This window comes from Egretta garzetta, unplaced genomic scaffold, assembly GCF_000687185.1.
Source record: "Egretta garzetta isolate BGI_Z169 unplaced genomic scaffold, ASM68718v1 scaffold160, whole genome shotgun sequence".
Lineage (NCBI taxonomy): Eukaryota > Metazoa > Chordata > Aves > Pelecaniformes > Ardeidae > Egretta > Egretta garzetta.
The window spans coordinates 398998-416066 of NW_009258378.1; the positions used below are offsets into that span (position 1 = coordinate 398998).

The following is a 17069-nucleotide window of genomic DNA, read 5'->3' on the forward strand; positions in this document are numbered from 1 at the left end:
ACATGACACCTATTCCAAGTACAGTAATACAGTTTCCATTCTGTTCACAGGCTGTGAAATACTATCAACTGCTGTATACAAATCCAGTATTTTGTTTTCTTTAAATTAGTAAATGAAGATTATGGACTAAAATACCTGCTTAACTAAGCATTTTCCTTTTTTACACTAAAAAAAGAACTTGATCCTATGCATGACATGTTTCTGAAAGTCCTAGTAAGTGTGCTGCACACTGCAAGAGGGTGCACAGGAATGGACCTAGAAATACTTCTGGTAGCTCATTTAATTCATTGAAAAGCTTGTATTAGGGATGTCAAGACTATTCACAAATCTGGATCAGTTTTGCTAGTAGTTTCACTAGAAATGAAACCTAGAAACTTATTTCACGTCCATTTTTTTTCCATCATTTCAACATCTCAAAAGTTGCTTGTCTTGTAAAAGTTAATATTTTCACTCCCACCTCCAACCTTTACCTTTCCTCACAGCTGACACAACACCTGCAGGCAATATAAAAGATCCCAGTCAAAACAGAGAGAACACTCCAACAGCGTCAGACTGGGCAACCCTTGAATTTTTTCCCTATTATTCTGCCACCTTATCAATCCGGAAACAACTGGTTAAAACACTGAATTCATTTGCTCAGGAAAAACTCTGCCGAGAGCTGTTTTACACCATTCTCCCCCTCGCAGGCCTGCCAAACAGGAACTGGGGAAGCAGCTTAGCACTGCACTGTCCCTGATCCTCCCTGCTTCAGTGAAGAGCAAAATTAGCTTTTCATTCCTGCCACTTCCCCTTTCTACATATGAACAAAGAAAGGGGCTCTGCTCACCAACATAAATGCTTACTGCTGAAAATGTGTGACGTGAGATAACTTGTCTGTTCCAAAGAACAATAGAAATAAACAGGTTTTGTTGCCATACAACCTCACTCCGTAAATTCCTGTCTTTGTTGTTGCAAAATTGCAAAGTCTTTAGTCAAAAGGTGGATTGTACCTAATATAAACACACTCTACTTCACATGACTTAAAAATAGCACTTTGCAAAAACAAGAAAGAGAAAGGAGCGTTAAGAAAGCTCCTTAACGTCAGGCTGCAGTCCTGCTCCCCTGCACCCTCTGTAAGCGGGCAGCAGTGCATCACACGCTGCCCGCAGCTCGCTCTGCGCTCTCCTCTCCGCCTGCCGTGCTGTACCACACAGAGTGCCCTTCTTTGACTGTATTTTACAAGGCGTTGGCAACAGTCTCCCTCCAGGAAATTGGCAGTGTCTTGTATCCCATGGGTTGAGCTCTTTTCCTCCTTTTGACTTGTCCTAGGATTACCCGTTTTATCACCAGGGCACGATCACAGTGACTGCTGCCTTGCCAAAGCCACGTGAAGGCAGGTTCCTGAGCTGGTCCTTCCCAGGCCCCGCTGAAACCCGTCTTCCTTATTGACTTGGGCTGCCTAAAACGTGCTTAGACCTCCCCTGGCTGGGGATAAGTTTTATGCCATTTACCTCCTCACCTCTCACTCCTACACCATTGTACCATTCGGCACTCACGCGTGCACTCAAGCACATTAAACCACATTTTGATGGTTGCTGCCAACCTGAGACTCCAAAGAAGCCTCTTAAGGGTGAGCAACACTGAAAACTGAGCTCCTGAAGGCTTAGTAAACCTTATTTTTCTCTTTTTGTTTTTAAACCAGCTGTTGTCTTAACCTTTCTCTACTGAAGGCCCAGAAGCTTTCTCAGTTTAGGAACAAGGGACAGGAGAAAATAACAGAGCCTTGAGCATATGACAAAAAACGCACGCCTGCTTACTCTTGGCCATTTTTAGACTGCTGTGGTTTTTAAATTTAGATATGCGGTCTGCCCTGGTGCATCTTTCTCAAAATAACTATTCCCAAATCACCCAACTCAATGAAGAAGAGCTATTTAAGATGCCTGACACAGGGCTGTGATTCAAAATGCGATATGCATTTCAAAGTTTCTTTTGAGTTCATAGCGCAGTTTCAGGAACCGTATGCGTGCAGTTGAATGCAACACACACAACACATGAGAATGTGAGCCTGACCTTTACTGCACAAGGAGCTTAATTCTCTGTCCTAGCTGATGACTTAAGTACACTGCATGAGCCAAACTCCAAGCAAAGCATGATACAAAGCAGGTTATGAAACAAATGAAAGTTCAAATCCAGATTTGAAAAGGTAGGTTGGATCTACCGCTTCTTATTCCCTAAACTCCTAATTTACAGGGAAAGTGTCAGAATGATAAAGGGTAAATCTCATCTCGGTGTGAAGTGATACCATGTAACTCCTTTGTGTCCTTACCAAAAAAGATCAGGAATTACTGCCAGGCCTTTATCCCAATTTCTCATTCCAGCTTCATAGGAATTTATGTTTAAAGAAGGTGCAGTGGCAGAGAGAGGAGCATTACTCCAATGGAAGCTATTTTTAATCCTTTCAATTCCATTTCTGGATTTTAAAACTGCAGTGTTTGTTGTTTTATTTCATCAAGATTTGTTTCAGCTCACTGCTGCCGTGCTTGACTCCCAGCAAAGTACAAAGCAAATAATTCAAAATACAAAAACTGATAGGGGGGCGGTGTGTAACTTGCAACAGTGCTGTGCCAAATTGCTTGCTTGCAGGGTTGGGAGCTGGAAACACAAGCCACTTACCAGACTCAGCCCAGTAGTGGCATTTCACATATTGTAAAGTTCCAAAACTGCAATGCTTCAAAAACAGAATATGTTTAAAATACTACTAACTGATCTGAGAATCATTAACTAACCCAGGGAAAAATAAAAAAAAAAAAAACAAAAACTACTCCCCTGCCCCAAACAGACAAAATAAGAAAACTACCCTGAAATTAACAAATTTTCCTCCTGCTAAAAGATCAAAATGACGAAAAAAAAATCAAAGCTTTAAAGAAAATAAACACAAACCCCCCCAAACCCTCCCACCCTCTCCTCACCAGAGAAGCAGCCTTTTCAGTACTTATTTTTATCTCAAAGCATCAATTTTAGAGCCTCTCAACCTTCTGAGACTGCTCCCCAAGAATCTAAAAACAAGCTCACCACTACTCATGGAAATCTACACAGCATTTAATCCTGTTTTTCTGCATACATCCTAATTCTATCCAAGTAAGGAGGAGGGTAAAGGTCTTAGCAATTATGCGAAGCCTTGTTTTGTTTGCAGGCTGTCTCTGATGGCATGATAAACTTCTTGCTGCTCTTGCTTAAGATGCACCAAGAAGACAATAGCTCAGCAAAGCAAACAACTTCTCCTGTGACCAGTGATAAAAAGAGGAAACCAGTGGTGCCTCAGGGGAGTACTCCTAAAGGGATTTTATAACACAGAAGTAAGACTAGCTCCTGTAGAAATATCCCAAATACTTTGATACAAATAGCTCAGAGACCAGGAGGCAGAGCAGAAAAGAACAAGCTCTGCTGATTATCTTTGACCCTCAGAAGGTGTTTGGCAGCTTGAACCTATGGTACTGCAACTATACCATAATCAGCAACCGGACTGCAACATAGACATACCATAAAGTCAAAGGCAGATGTTAAGCAGTTGCACTTAGAAGACCATTAATTATGGAATTAAATGTATCCTTAAGCACCAGAATACTTGGCAATTTAAGTTTAAATAAGCAGTAATTAAACTACAATTAGTGTGGTTACACACAGGTTATCATTGTGATTTATATACATAGTACAGCTTTCATGTGGGGTGAAACCTACACAAATAATTCCCTAGTAAAAAAGAAAAGTGTATGCTAAACGAAATTAATTACTTTGTTCAGAGACTGTACTTCTAAAGAGTCAACTCTAAATGGAAACCCAACATGAAAGGTATTAACAAGCTTGGATAACTGGTGCTACAATAGTAAAATACCGTTAATTATTAAATCTTTCGAACACTTTGCATATAGGTGTTAGTAATATATGGTTTAAACAAATAAATCTTTAGAAGTTGGATTAAAATTCACTCCACACTACACAATCTAATTTCTAGTCAGCTACCATTACCGGGAGTTATTGTGCCTATGTTTTTCAAGAATCAACAGCAAAACCAACCAACACCACTGTGTTTTCTAGCATCCTGAATTGTATAAATATTATAATCCTGAAATGTTATCATATAATTTGTCTGCAAAGTTCTCTAGTACATTTTGGTTTCATTTGCAGCTAGACACCTTGTAGGTGTCCTACTAATGGAAAGGAATTATAAGGCATTCACAAACATGTAGATGCCTACGTGGATATGTGATTTAAATCACAACAAAGAAAATCACATGATTACATTTCTTTGTCCCTTCATCTACTAACGCTGAGTTTTTTCCTGAAGATTACTCATCGGGAAACTACAGACCTTTGTATATGAAAACTTAAAAAGGGCCCTATCATTCCTTAAAAAATCTTCTTAGAGGGCTTTTCTTGATTTTGTTCAGTGAGGTCAGCCAGCTTCAGAAAACTCCTGGGAGGAAGTCTTGTAGGTTTTGGAAGTAATGTGAGATTTTTGTCAGAATAGCAGCTTAGGAAATAGACCTGGTGCTAGACACCTGGTCAGATGGGTCCTCTGCTTTCTCCCACCAGACATGCAGTCCTCTGAGCTCTCACCTAACTTGGAGGCACATTCTCATAAGATCCACATACACCCTCTCTCCTCTTCCTGCCCTTCTCCCAGTGGCTTGCAGCTAACTTCCTGCATCCCCCCCCAAACAGACTCTGTGAAGAAAAAGCATGAAAACAGGTTTGGTTTGGGGGTTTTGGGGTTGTTTTTTTTTAAGAGTTCAGAAACAATGAGAAATTGCAAGTGTCACTGGCTGTAGTGAGGAAATAACATCACATTTCTGAGAGGATGGAGGCAACCGAAATGGAGACGACTGACCATAAGCTGTCAAAAGGGAGACAGAGCTTCCTAAAGAATAAATTACTTCATCTACAGTGAATCCAGTGAAGCTACACTATTTTACACTGATTCCTTGGACTGCCATGGATATTACTATAGTATAAGACATTTTGGCACATCAGCTAAATTACAAGACCTAACCTGGTATTATTTCAGACTGTATGCAGCAAATACAAAGAAAATGACTTACTATATGCCACAGTGAAAGAAAGATTGTGTAAAAATTTCTGTATTTCCAGAGGCAAAGAGAGCACATGGAATCCATTACAGACAGACCCAGGTGTCTTATTATATTATCAGCTGATGCATGGTAATTTGCTAAACTGCAGTACCCCATCCAAGCACATAAGGATTCACCTACAAATAAGGGTGAACAGTCCAGATGGCAGGTCTCGAGGAGAAAGTGGACTAGAAAGGTTATCTTTCTATTTCTATGGCCAAATACCCATATTATTCAGACATCAGTTAGATGTATCATACTGACAGAAATCTGATGCAATTATTACTAATATCAATAACATTTAAATCTGTCAGAGCTTGACTGTATTTTTATTAACATGTTAATTTAGCTTAGATTTACTAGTAAGAGTCAGGGCTGCTTCTATTAAAATTCCCCTGTCCACATTAGCATTTTGGTTCAGAGCTAGAGTGAGGCTTTGAAGCACAATACTCATCTTTACTGACTGCTGGTTCACAGAGCAGTTCTGTTGCATAAAAACCGGACTCCTTTCAGAAGAAAGGAAATTAGAAGCTCCTCTACTAATTTACTCCAAACCCAGATGGGGACATTATGGTCCAGCCTTCAGCATGAGTGACACAGTCACACATTCACCCAGTGTCTGCAAAATGTGCACCATACAGCGCTCCCAAACCACCCAACACGCTCACAAAACCCTCCAGTAGATCCCATGTTACAAACTGCCCAGACGTCGGCCACGAATTTGTCTGTGGGATACCCTACTCTTCTCCCACCATCCACTGAGGCTAACCACACAGACTGCTCCTCATTATTTCACTCAAGATAAAAAGGCTTCTTGACATCACTGGAGGGCATCCTCAACACTGGCATCAAATCAGTAACGTGGGGTCCACAGTCTTGCAGTAAGGTCACAGAATCATGGAATAACTCAAGTTGGAAGGGACGCATAGGGATCATGAAGTCCAACTCCCTGCTCCTCGCAGGACTACCTAAAACTACACCATATGACTAAAAGCGTTGTCCAAACACTCCTTGAATTCTGACAGGCAACAAAATACACATTGTCCTTTCACCCTGTGAGATATAAAGGTATGGTTAAACCAAGCTTGGACTCCATGATCAGGATACAGCCTCATGCTCCAGAGAGGCAGGTAGTATGCAGCTTCTCCCACAAACCTGAGGTGAACCTCAACTCTGCTAATATGCCTGCCATTCTGGAAAAGGTGCCAACATTCCCTCATCCAGTCCACAGCTAATTTTAGGAGATCATGAGTCCGCCCAGTAAAGTTTGCTGACATGTCCTTACCCTGAATGCTCCCCAGGAAGCCCCAACAATGCAGCTGTAGCAAATCCTGTCCACCTTGGGCAGAGCACTGGATGCTAACGTGGACCCTGCCAACACCCCCTACACAACCTAGGAACACACGATCGGAGGCGAGAGGAAATGAATGAGTGTGCTCTTTTTGGTCTGCAAGTATTGCACCCGCTGCCAGGTCTTCTATGTTCCAAGGACACGATGGTCCTGGCACTTCAAACTCATCTCTTGGACCAAGACTTTCTTTCAATTGTGGGTGAAGCAATCACAGAGGCAAAGACTCCCGAAAGTTCTTCAGCTTGTTTTTTCCTTAGAGGAAAAAAAGTTTAAAAGAACAGCTTCAGTTCACTTGAGACATCCTCACAGATCAGCTGCTGCAGCCACAGAAAAGTCCACTATAACCCCCTAGAGTACCTTGCAGTGGATCTTGCCAAACTTGTAATAAGAATATGATGGGGCACCAAACACGTGGTCACCCTAAACAGCACATGCAGGAACAGAAACAAGGCTCTGTCACGTGTGACGCTGGTAGTCGGGGTATGATGTAGGAATTAAGATGCTATCACCCCCTGGAACAACACTGTGGAATGACAACATTGTACTTCCTAGCAAGGTCTGCAGTCAAAGAACCCTCATCATTGGGACAGCTTTTCTTCAGAAAGCTTCAAACCATAAGTATAGTGACAACGTTCAGCACAGGGGACCAAATAAAATCCAAACCAAACTTTCCAAACTGCAAGTGAAGATGAGAGAAGCCTCAATAACATCTTTGATCTACTGGTCTGCTCTTATTAAACCAGATTACTTCTGGTAGAGACATAGACTGTATTCTCATGGGAAGAAGGAGAAAAACTTGAAATACTATACAACAGCAAATAACTGTATAATCTGTAAACTTTCCTACAGAAAAGCAGCACCCTAAGGAACTGTCAAGTGAAATTCTCCCTAAATCTTTAGGATGTAATCAGAATCCCATTCCTACAATAGCTACTGTTACATTTACGATTACTACTGGACAGAACAAATGGATATTGCGTTCAAACTGAAGACTCAAACTGAGGATTCAAAGGATTCTGCTGGTTCTAAAGCAACAAATATTGCTGATCTAAATCAAACGTGAAGACTCTATTGCAATAAAATCTATTGGCATTCAATTCCAGCATCCCTAGTGAACTGAAAGAACGAGTGAATTTATTATAGAGAAACAGAGGTAATTGACTGAAATCAGCGGCAAAAATTCTAAATTGTTTCAATACAATTATTTCACCCACATTTAAAGCATGTGTGTTTGTGCATACATTTCATACACTTCTATAAATATATGTAAACATATAAACTCAGCCATATATTTCTAAAAACAAACATTTAGCATCATCTACAATATAATTAAGAAAAAGATCAACAAAACATACTGAAAGATACTTTTATTTAAATTCAAAATTATGATAAAGAACCAGGTGACTATTATGAGAAACAAAATTTCATAAAAACTAAAACATACCTGATAAAAATTGGGCCAGAAAGTGCTAATTGCCAGTTCTGCTCTGTTCCAAGTAGCAGTGATAGATGTGTTCCAGACCGGGTTACCAATTGGACCATCATTAACTTTCACATATATATTCAAAGTGCCAGGGCTAGATCCACTCTTGCTTGAAACATAATAGTGGAAATCAATACAATGTGTATCATTTTCTTTCAGATGGGGCAGCAGGAGGTGAGCTTTCTGTCCCGCAAATCTCCCCGATGTATTCACCAACATGAAAGAACCTGCAAAACAAAGTCACTAGTTCAATTTCTTCTTTATTTTACTTTACTGTCCCTAATATGGTGATCTGTAATTAAAGCGTCATTAAAAAAAATCATTTTACTTTGCTTTTACTAACTTAACAGTAATTTGTATTTGGTAGGTATTTCATCTCAAATGACTTTCAAGAACCTCAAGATTCTTTTCCAAAGCTAATAAATATTAGAATCCTCATTTTACAGCTGGAGAAAGACAGAAACAAACAAAAAAAAAACCACTGAAGTGATCTGCACTGTGCTGAATCTACATATGTTAGAAGAGAATCAACCGCAGGTCCCAACTACCCAAGCATTTCTATATGCAGAATCTGCATTGGGTTTGCGTGGCAAGGTTTTGCTAGCAGCGGGGCTACAGGGGTGGCTTCTGTGAAAAGCTGCTAGAAGCTGCCCCTATATCCCATAGAGCCAATGCCAGCCAGCTCCAAGATGCACCCGCTGCTGGCCAAGGCCGAGCCCAGAAGCGACGGTGGTAGCACCTCAGGGATAACATATTTAGATAGAGTGGCTTTGGTGGGCACCTGGTGTCCAGACAGGGTCAACCCATCACAAGAGTCACAACGAAATCAAGGAGAATTATATGTGCTCAGATGGTGGGATGCAGTAGATTATGCTGATGGAGTCTAAAATGCTCTTGATTCCTTAGCCTTACTCTAGTTAATCACCAGCTACGCCCTTGACTGATTCAGTGTGACAATTGTCTCCTGGCCTCAAGAGCTGAGAAAAGAAGGAACAAATGAAAATACCCAGCAAACTGGTAAGCTTTACAGGAGTGGGAAAAAAAAAAAAAGGAGAGGGGGGTGAATTTTACACTATGGTCCCAACTTAAACAACAAACAAGAAATGTAAAGGTATAGTTCAAATAAAGTTACGTACAAACAACCCTCACATAAACAGCCACTCAATTTATACTCTATTTTTCAGTGCCTATTAATTCATTGACGTGTAGCTTCAAATAATCAAATTACAGAATAGATGTGCAACTAAAGAATCTGTATGACTGTACAGACATTACGTTAGAAAAATACAACTTGATTTTCAAGATATTTCTGGGTTGAACAAGCCCAAAGGAAAGAATTCCATTGATACATATACTATGATATCATAGAAGGAAATAAAATTCAACACAATGTCTACTTTGGAAAGAAAACATATCAGTAAAATACATGAGGTAACTTAAACCCTGCATTCTTCATAAAAGTCGAGAAATGGATATGTTATAGGTGCATGCTATAAATGCACAGCTAAGTGCTCATAAAAATGTAAGCACACACATTTCTCAAACAGTTATTAGAAAACAATTTTAATTTTTTTTTCTTTTTTTTTTTTTACTTTGATGGGTGGTGATACCTTGGAATTTCAATGACATAGCAACCTCCTAAGTTGTTCCTTGAAGTGGAATGTAAGTGTTTAGAGAATCTTGGTCCAGAGTGCACCTTTATCTTAAATAGGTTTAACTATTCAATAATACAGTTCTGCAGTTACTTTAAATTATTTATCAAGCATAACTTCTCATTAATTTTCATTCGAGACAAAATAACTGAGTTTGTAAAGCTGACAAAAATGGAAATTAATTATGATACAAAGAGATCTGAATGTTTTAGTTCCTAAAAGGCATTACTCCCTACTACATTTACAGACTGTTAGTTACTGTGACATATTGGGACAAATCCTTATTCATTAGTTAATGCAAGTAGAAGTCACTGAACGTTGTTTTCCATACTCTCCTAGAGAAAACCTTTAATTTTTAATTTAGCAGAAGGAAAGGGGGCAAGAATGCAATACTCTCATGCTTTTCCATGCAAGGAAATGGTTTCTACAAGTTTCTGATTACACTATACTCAAATCAAGAGCACGCGTATCCGCAACACTTAATTTCTTGCTGTGTTTCAGTAATCTAAAATGTAGGAAGGCCATAATCAGGAGAAAAAAGGACACAAACCCCACCCCCTAGTCTAGATGAGGCAGCCAAGAGGTGGTAACCTTGCTCCTAACCTATTAGCACAAGCACAGGAAGAAATACTCTTTATTACTACTTTTCACATGTGCTCACCCCATTTCAGACTGTCGCAACAGGCAACCATTTTCATACAGAATGCCCTGCGTGATTTTGACTTGTAACACAAACATCTTCAAATACTGCAATGCAGAAAGAATCAAATTTACTTCCACAAAGACATAGTAAGGAGAAGACTCATGTCTTTATCTTATACAGAAGAGAGTAACCAAGTTAGTAGTCTTTGGTCTTTCCAATATTTTCCTTGGTAACCAACTTTAGGATGGTTCCTAAGATGTTTGTTGTCTGGGGTTGATCAAAGTATAAATTTCCCATGTGTTGGAATTTCTGATCCTGTTGCTCAGGGATTAACTAGGATGCTGGAGGGTGAAGAATGAATAGACACCCAGGTAGAACAACAATTAGTCTTGCTATATTACTTGTAACACATTTCCCCATTTTTGTAACACAATAAAGGGTTAAAAATAAAACCCACTAAAATGTATTCGGGTGCAAAAAACGAAGCAAATAAATTTTGAATTTAGCCACATGGATCTTTGCTTAAAAAAGGCAAGAAAGAAACCAATATTCCTTCCATCACTTAGGACATGCCCTGCTGTTCAACTTGTTCATTTAAATTTAAAAAGTAAACCCCTTAAAATAGTTATAATTTGCTAAGTTATCAAATCAACACTTAAAGCATTCATAAGTTTGCTAAAAATTAACTGGCAAGCTTTTTTAAATCTTACCACTGAGAAATGTCCATCTTTTCTTGCCACCTTAAAATTTCAAACCAGTATCTCCCTGATTACCTAACCAATTTTATATTCAGTGCTGCTCAGAATCCTACAGTCCTTGACAGGATTGTATTTTTAAGAACTATTTAACTTACAGCATCTGATTAATGTAGTATGCATTGCACAACTAAGCCATGTGAAAAATTACCAGTGGCTTAAGAAAAGGAATATAGTCAGCCTATTTTGAAAATCTGTCTGTAACTCCTTTGTTGAAAGTGCAAACGTGCAGAGGAATGTCACTGTAAACATAATAAATCCTATTTTCCTTTTTGTAAGAAAAGAGAATCTTTAAAGAGAACTAAACTAAGCAGCAGTATGCCATTCAGATGTTTCATTTTTTTCTGCGAGAAAGTATCTGGTAAGCTCTTCTTAGCTCATGAGGCATGGAGTAGGATGTAAAGGCATCCTTTTAATTGTTTGACTAAACTATCGTCTGAATCTCAGGAAATAAGACCCCTTGCAGTGCCATGACAGGTAAACTACCTAGGCTTTTTGGGACAATTTGATTTCCCACTTGCGAAGGTCTCACCACTGAACGCTTTTGGAAGCTGAAGTTTCTTCTGTTCCAGCATACCCAGAGCAGCACCTTCACTCATACAACTTTGTTAAAAGTTGAAAACCAAAAGGACATTCAGGCGTCTAGTGTGACCTTCTAAACCCAGAGTTGATTAAGTAACATGTAATAGCTTGTTGTATCAAACATCGTAACTTATATTCTAGCCTAAACATATCCTCGAGACAGCATTTAAGGAAAACTTTCCTAAAGCCAGTAGGCATCTAGATGATGGATTCCGGAACAGCTGACTGTAAGAGCCTGGTTTCAGAAGAGAACAGACGTCTTTGCACCAGGCACAGGCCATGGCTTGTGTGCATGAGAATGAAATCCCGAAGTCCCTGTACATTAAGCTATCTAAAATCAGCCTGATTAATACAGAGCCATTTCAAGCTAGCCAATAAAGAAAAAAACACCTATAGATACATCTGCAACATTACTCATCTTTCAAATTGCATGCTTTGCTGGAGGTACAGGAAAGTGCTCTGCCTGCCTAGAATAGCTAGCACTGCTTTTCTGAAGATAAATGCTTAGGTCTCTCCTTTCAGTGGGCCAGATGAGCATGAAATGTGCACACAAGGAGGTCTCAGGTACACACAACCACCAGCACGTGGGCAAATCTGAAGTTCAGAAGTAAGCCATTGATGTTCTGAAGGTTTGATTAAGGTTAAGCAAGAAGAAAACATGGATAAAAAAAAAAAACTTCATGGAAGCCCCCAGTCAGTGCGTTAACCCTTATTAGCCCTCATCTTTGAAAGGCTGCCATCAGGAATTCAATTATCTTGTTTGACAGCATCTGTTTTTCCAGGCATGTGAATTCTGGTAAAGATCAACTCAGCTTCTACACCTAGTTTTAACTATGCATCTTCCCACAGAAGAAAAACCTTAATATATATTAAAATGAAAAGTCATAATCATTAAACAGAAATCATTATATATATTTTACTTAAAGCCATACAGTGTGCATAAAAAAAGAAAAAAGTCAATTCTTTCTTACAATGTTTTTATTTTTCAAATCTAGTCAACTTATCTTCAGTGTTAAGTCATGTAGAAATTTTCTCTTTCAACTTTTACTATTTTCATCTATTAAACAGAGTGCTGAAACAATACTATGCCAGATGGTTATATAAATTTAAAGCATGTGGATAAACTCAATACACAAATAAACACTTAATTTTGAAAAAAAAAAAACCAAAAAAACAAGCCATAACGCCCCCCCCAAACCACGGCATACTTTCTTACAGTGTATCAATTCTCCAGAATAGTTGATCACGTATTTGTGCACACGACAAATACATACAAAAAATGACTGCAACTATTCACTGGTATATCTACTAGGAAATAGTTATCTGCCAGGAAACAAGGATTCAACATGAAAACATATACAATTATAATCAATTCAGTACTCATGCATAAGAAGAGATTACAAGTGCACATATTACTATAAAAATTTTCCCTTTAAAGTGATTAATTTCCCTAGATGTACTTTCATGCTTAAGCACATGGATGATGATAGTTTCCTCAGTCAAAAAGTTTAAATGGGATTTACTTGGGTCTAGTGCTTAGGTCTATGTTTAGGCGCTACATGCAATTTAACAGTTCAAAAGCACACACTGAAATCAAACTGAGAATAAAATCTAAGGTAGCTGATGGTGCTCAGCATCCATTAAATTCAGGCTTCTTTAATCAACAAACTTGCTAAATCATCCATATTTCATCATTTCACCCAGAGGGTTTAAATCAACAAACTAGTGGATTTGCTACAGTTGCTGTTGTTGTTTACCATTCCTCACTGCAAAATGCTTCAGCAGTAATTCAGCAAATAATTGGTTCATTAAAATATTAATACTAAGAAGATGCAGTATTTGAAAAAGAAAATAAAGACTAGAGTTGCTCCAGAGTAAATAGGCAATCGAACATCCTGGTAATTCTCATTAGCATCAATGGAAAATTTCTGTGAAGTCAGCATAGAGGAAAATGAAATTTTATACACAAAAACATGCCCAAAAGACAGAGCAAAGCAAGAACTGCACCAAAAAAAATTTTAAAAAAAGTATTTCTTTAAAAAAAAAATAATCTGACAACTAGAAAAGCAATGTAGTGTCCTACAAAAATGATGAAAATGGCACAAGAGCGATTTTCCAGCCACTTCTGCAAATTTTCACCATGCCGCATCACCTTGTTAGGAGACACTTTTTATACTTGGAATGTCAAATGCAATGAAATTGAATGCAGTATCATTTTTCATGCATGAAGAAAATGTGAGTAGTGAGCAAAGAAAGTTACTTTGCTGATTTTTCACCAGTCTTATACATGATTGAGGACAAAAGATTTGTTTTCCCTCCAGACTGTGACAACAGACATGACCTATACAGGTTATAATGGCAATAGTATTGCGACTGCATTGATACAGTAATAAATATAAGTAAAAAATTACTGGTATTTAACTTACTTAGGTATCAGTATTGGTTGATTTTTACTCTCAATATTTGAAAAAAGTGCTAAGTGAAGTAAAGCAGAAAGTCTGGTTTTAAGAACAGATATTCTATGTATTACCTTATTAACAAAACACCCTTCAGGTGCAGAAACATCTCTCTGTAAGACTGAAAGGTATCAAAAATGCTGTGATTAGGTAGATACAAAGGGTTATGTTTTAGTAACAAAACAGCATTCCCTAAATGCCAGCCAACCCTACTGCCATCGCTCACAAGGGGCGCCTACCTTTTACCAGTAAAATACCACTGACTGTGACTACCGTGTGTGCCCGACTGAGTACATGACTGTCCAAGATACTGGAACTGCTGTGCATATGCAGATGAATTGCAAGGCTCAAGCGTAATGGGTGCCACGTTCAGACAAGGCAAAGTCAACACATATGTTCTTTTATTTATTATATTATATAAACACATGTACGGACCATCCTGGAAGTACTGCAGAGAGCAGAAGATATGAGTTTGGTAAGAGCCAGCCTTGGACTTTTAATTTCCAAAGCTAGTAAACAGAAGAGTTTTTGTCTTTGGTATTTTTCTCCTACTATAGACTAATTTTACAGATAAAGGAAAATAGCTTTTCAGGTAACATTTGAAAATTATGGAGCTGCTGTAATTTGAGAAACCTCACCAAGCAGGACTAGCACTACCTAAAGAAGCCAGAACTTCTGCTCAGATGCACCACTTCCAGATGCCACGCTGTAGGTAACTGCACATAAACATCAGTGCCGCTTGCAGCCTTGAACTGGCATACTGAGGTGTGCCATAACACACCAGCTGAGAGTCTGCTCTTCAGTGCATTTCATGTGATAATTCTAATCATTATTTATTACCAATCCTGGAAGAATCATGAATCGTGTCAATTTTATCTTCCAAAATTTCAACTACTAAAACTCTTGAAAAAAATCCGTTAAACCATTCCATCAGCAATCCTGTATGGTTTGAAAACATCAATCCATTCCTACCCATGCTTTCTTCATTTTAGCAGAACAACTAATAAGCCTACTAAGCCTTATAATTCTTTCACCAAATTCAATTCTTCAAATTCTTCCTCATCTCATATGTATAGACACATCTTCCATTATTTTGTTAGAAACTGTTTTGCTCAAACACAAACATGAAACCACGTATTTCTGAATCACGTATTTCTGCAGTCGCTTCTCCAATAGCCAGTAATAGCCAAAAGAACTGCTTTCTGATGAATGCTGTTTGTTTTTTCAATCCTTCTCAATATTTAAAGAATTTCAATATTTAATGCATTTCACTATTCATCCTGTAATCTTTGTTCTGTTTCCTTCATAACTCTTATACATCTTCAAACACTGCATTGACATTTTGAAGGCTGCTTCTTCTATAACTAATATTACCTCTTTACAAAAAGCAAGCAACATACAGAAAGATCATACACAAAAAGCTCACAAGCTATTAGAGAAAACAAATGCATGTGGACAAATTCTGAGAGATTTGTTTAAAGTTTCAGATTCAACTTCTGAACCAACCACTGCATTTTAGAAAAAATAGAAAGAAAAGTAAGAAAAGGCAAATTATCCATATGGTGGTGCACACAATATGTTATTTAATGAAAATAACAATATCCTCTGGTGCAGAGCCACCTTGAAAATAAAAATATGAAGGTTATAGCTGAAGAAAAATAAATTAAGTGAGGGAGGGTGGTATGGAAAGTGTTGGGGAAAATTTATCAAGTTCATGGCTCCAGGACAGGCAGACCCACACCCAGGGAGACTTTTAAAATGCAAAGCTATCCAGCAGCATCTCCCCAGGACTGGAAAAGGCAAATTCATGTTGAGTATTCTAGAGCAGGGCACAGGTAGATATTTGAAACAATTAATTTCAATTAATTGAAATTAGAGGACAACGTGGATCTTTCCAAAGTCTCCTTCACATAAAGTAATAGGCAAAGTAATTTGACTCATTTCTACCCTCAAGCTTGACGAGAGACAGCCTTTAACAGAAGGGATTCAGCATTTCTAAGTTGAAGGTGTAAAGTGTTCCCCCGTATGAGGCTGTCACAGTGGAGACCTCCAATCCATTTTCAAATCAGTATAGCTCCAGAATAAGAGCAAAGATCATTCTTTAAATATATATATCCAAACTGGGGGGAAACTACATCTAGCAAAATATTTTCTCCATCTTCCACTGTTGATAAAAAACAAGGGATAGTTTATGGAAAAAAAAAAAAAAAAAAGGAAGAAAAGCAGAAAAGCCAACAGTATTGTCCTACAGCTGGATGATGGTTGGTATGCAGGAGATGGGAAAACTCTGTATTGTGAACCATATGTACACTTAAAGAAAGAATACTGAAGAGAATGTATTTGTCTGAATTAAAAATACCATACCAAGCATTAACGGAAGAGAAAACTACAGCTCACAGGTTTGAATGCTACCTGCAAGTAAAGATCCTGTAAATATGACATATCACAAGCTTCTCTGGCTTCAACGTTAAGGGTGTAGAATATTGTCAATTTGGAACAAAGATAAGTTAATGCTGGGTTTGTATAAAACCTTCTAAAGGGCAGGAAAAAGGGATTGCATTTGAACCGCAGTTCCACTCATGAAGGCAACTGGAAAGATTTATGGTTTGTTTTTTTTTTTATAAACAGGAAACCTGAATTGCTTGAATATAAGGCAAATGCAATTATAAGGTAGCTGTCCTTCTGTTTGATAAGGGGAGGCTGGGTGTGGCGTGGGCAACGAAGTCTCCAAAGAGTTGTGCTACTCCCCTTGCCATGAGGGCCACCCTAGATACAGCCCAGCCCCAAGGCAGTGAAGCAGCACCACCACCGGCAGGAGACTGTTTCCTTACCAGCTCTAGTCACTCAGAAAATCCACAGGCAGCTAACCAGCCGAGGGGTACAACTGCTTGGGAGAGGTTTTCCTTTGTTTGTTTTTAAAGGAACTGTGCTACAATTGGGCTTCAAAGAGACAAGTTTGGCGCAGGACACCATTCTTGTTTGTTTTAATTTCTGTACGCCCCCTGATCTCATGTTTGGCCTAACACGATATGCTTTGGC

The 17069-nt window shown here is 38.5% G+C and overlaps 1 protein-coding gene across 1 annotated transcript in view; it reads right to left on the reverse strand.

Annotated features, from left to right (window-relative positions):
* Positions 1–17069, reverse strand: part of PTPRM (protein tyrosine phosphatase receptor type M) — a 376482-nt gene that overhangs the window by 322763 nt on the left and 36650 nt on the right. Inside the window, exon 3 of the mRNA XM_035895918.1 lies at positions 7904–8169. Within this exon, the coding sequence (XP_035751811.1) occupies positions 7904–8169 (266 nt within the window). The remainder of the gene's footprint in view (positions 1–7903; positions 8170–17069) is intronic.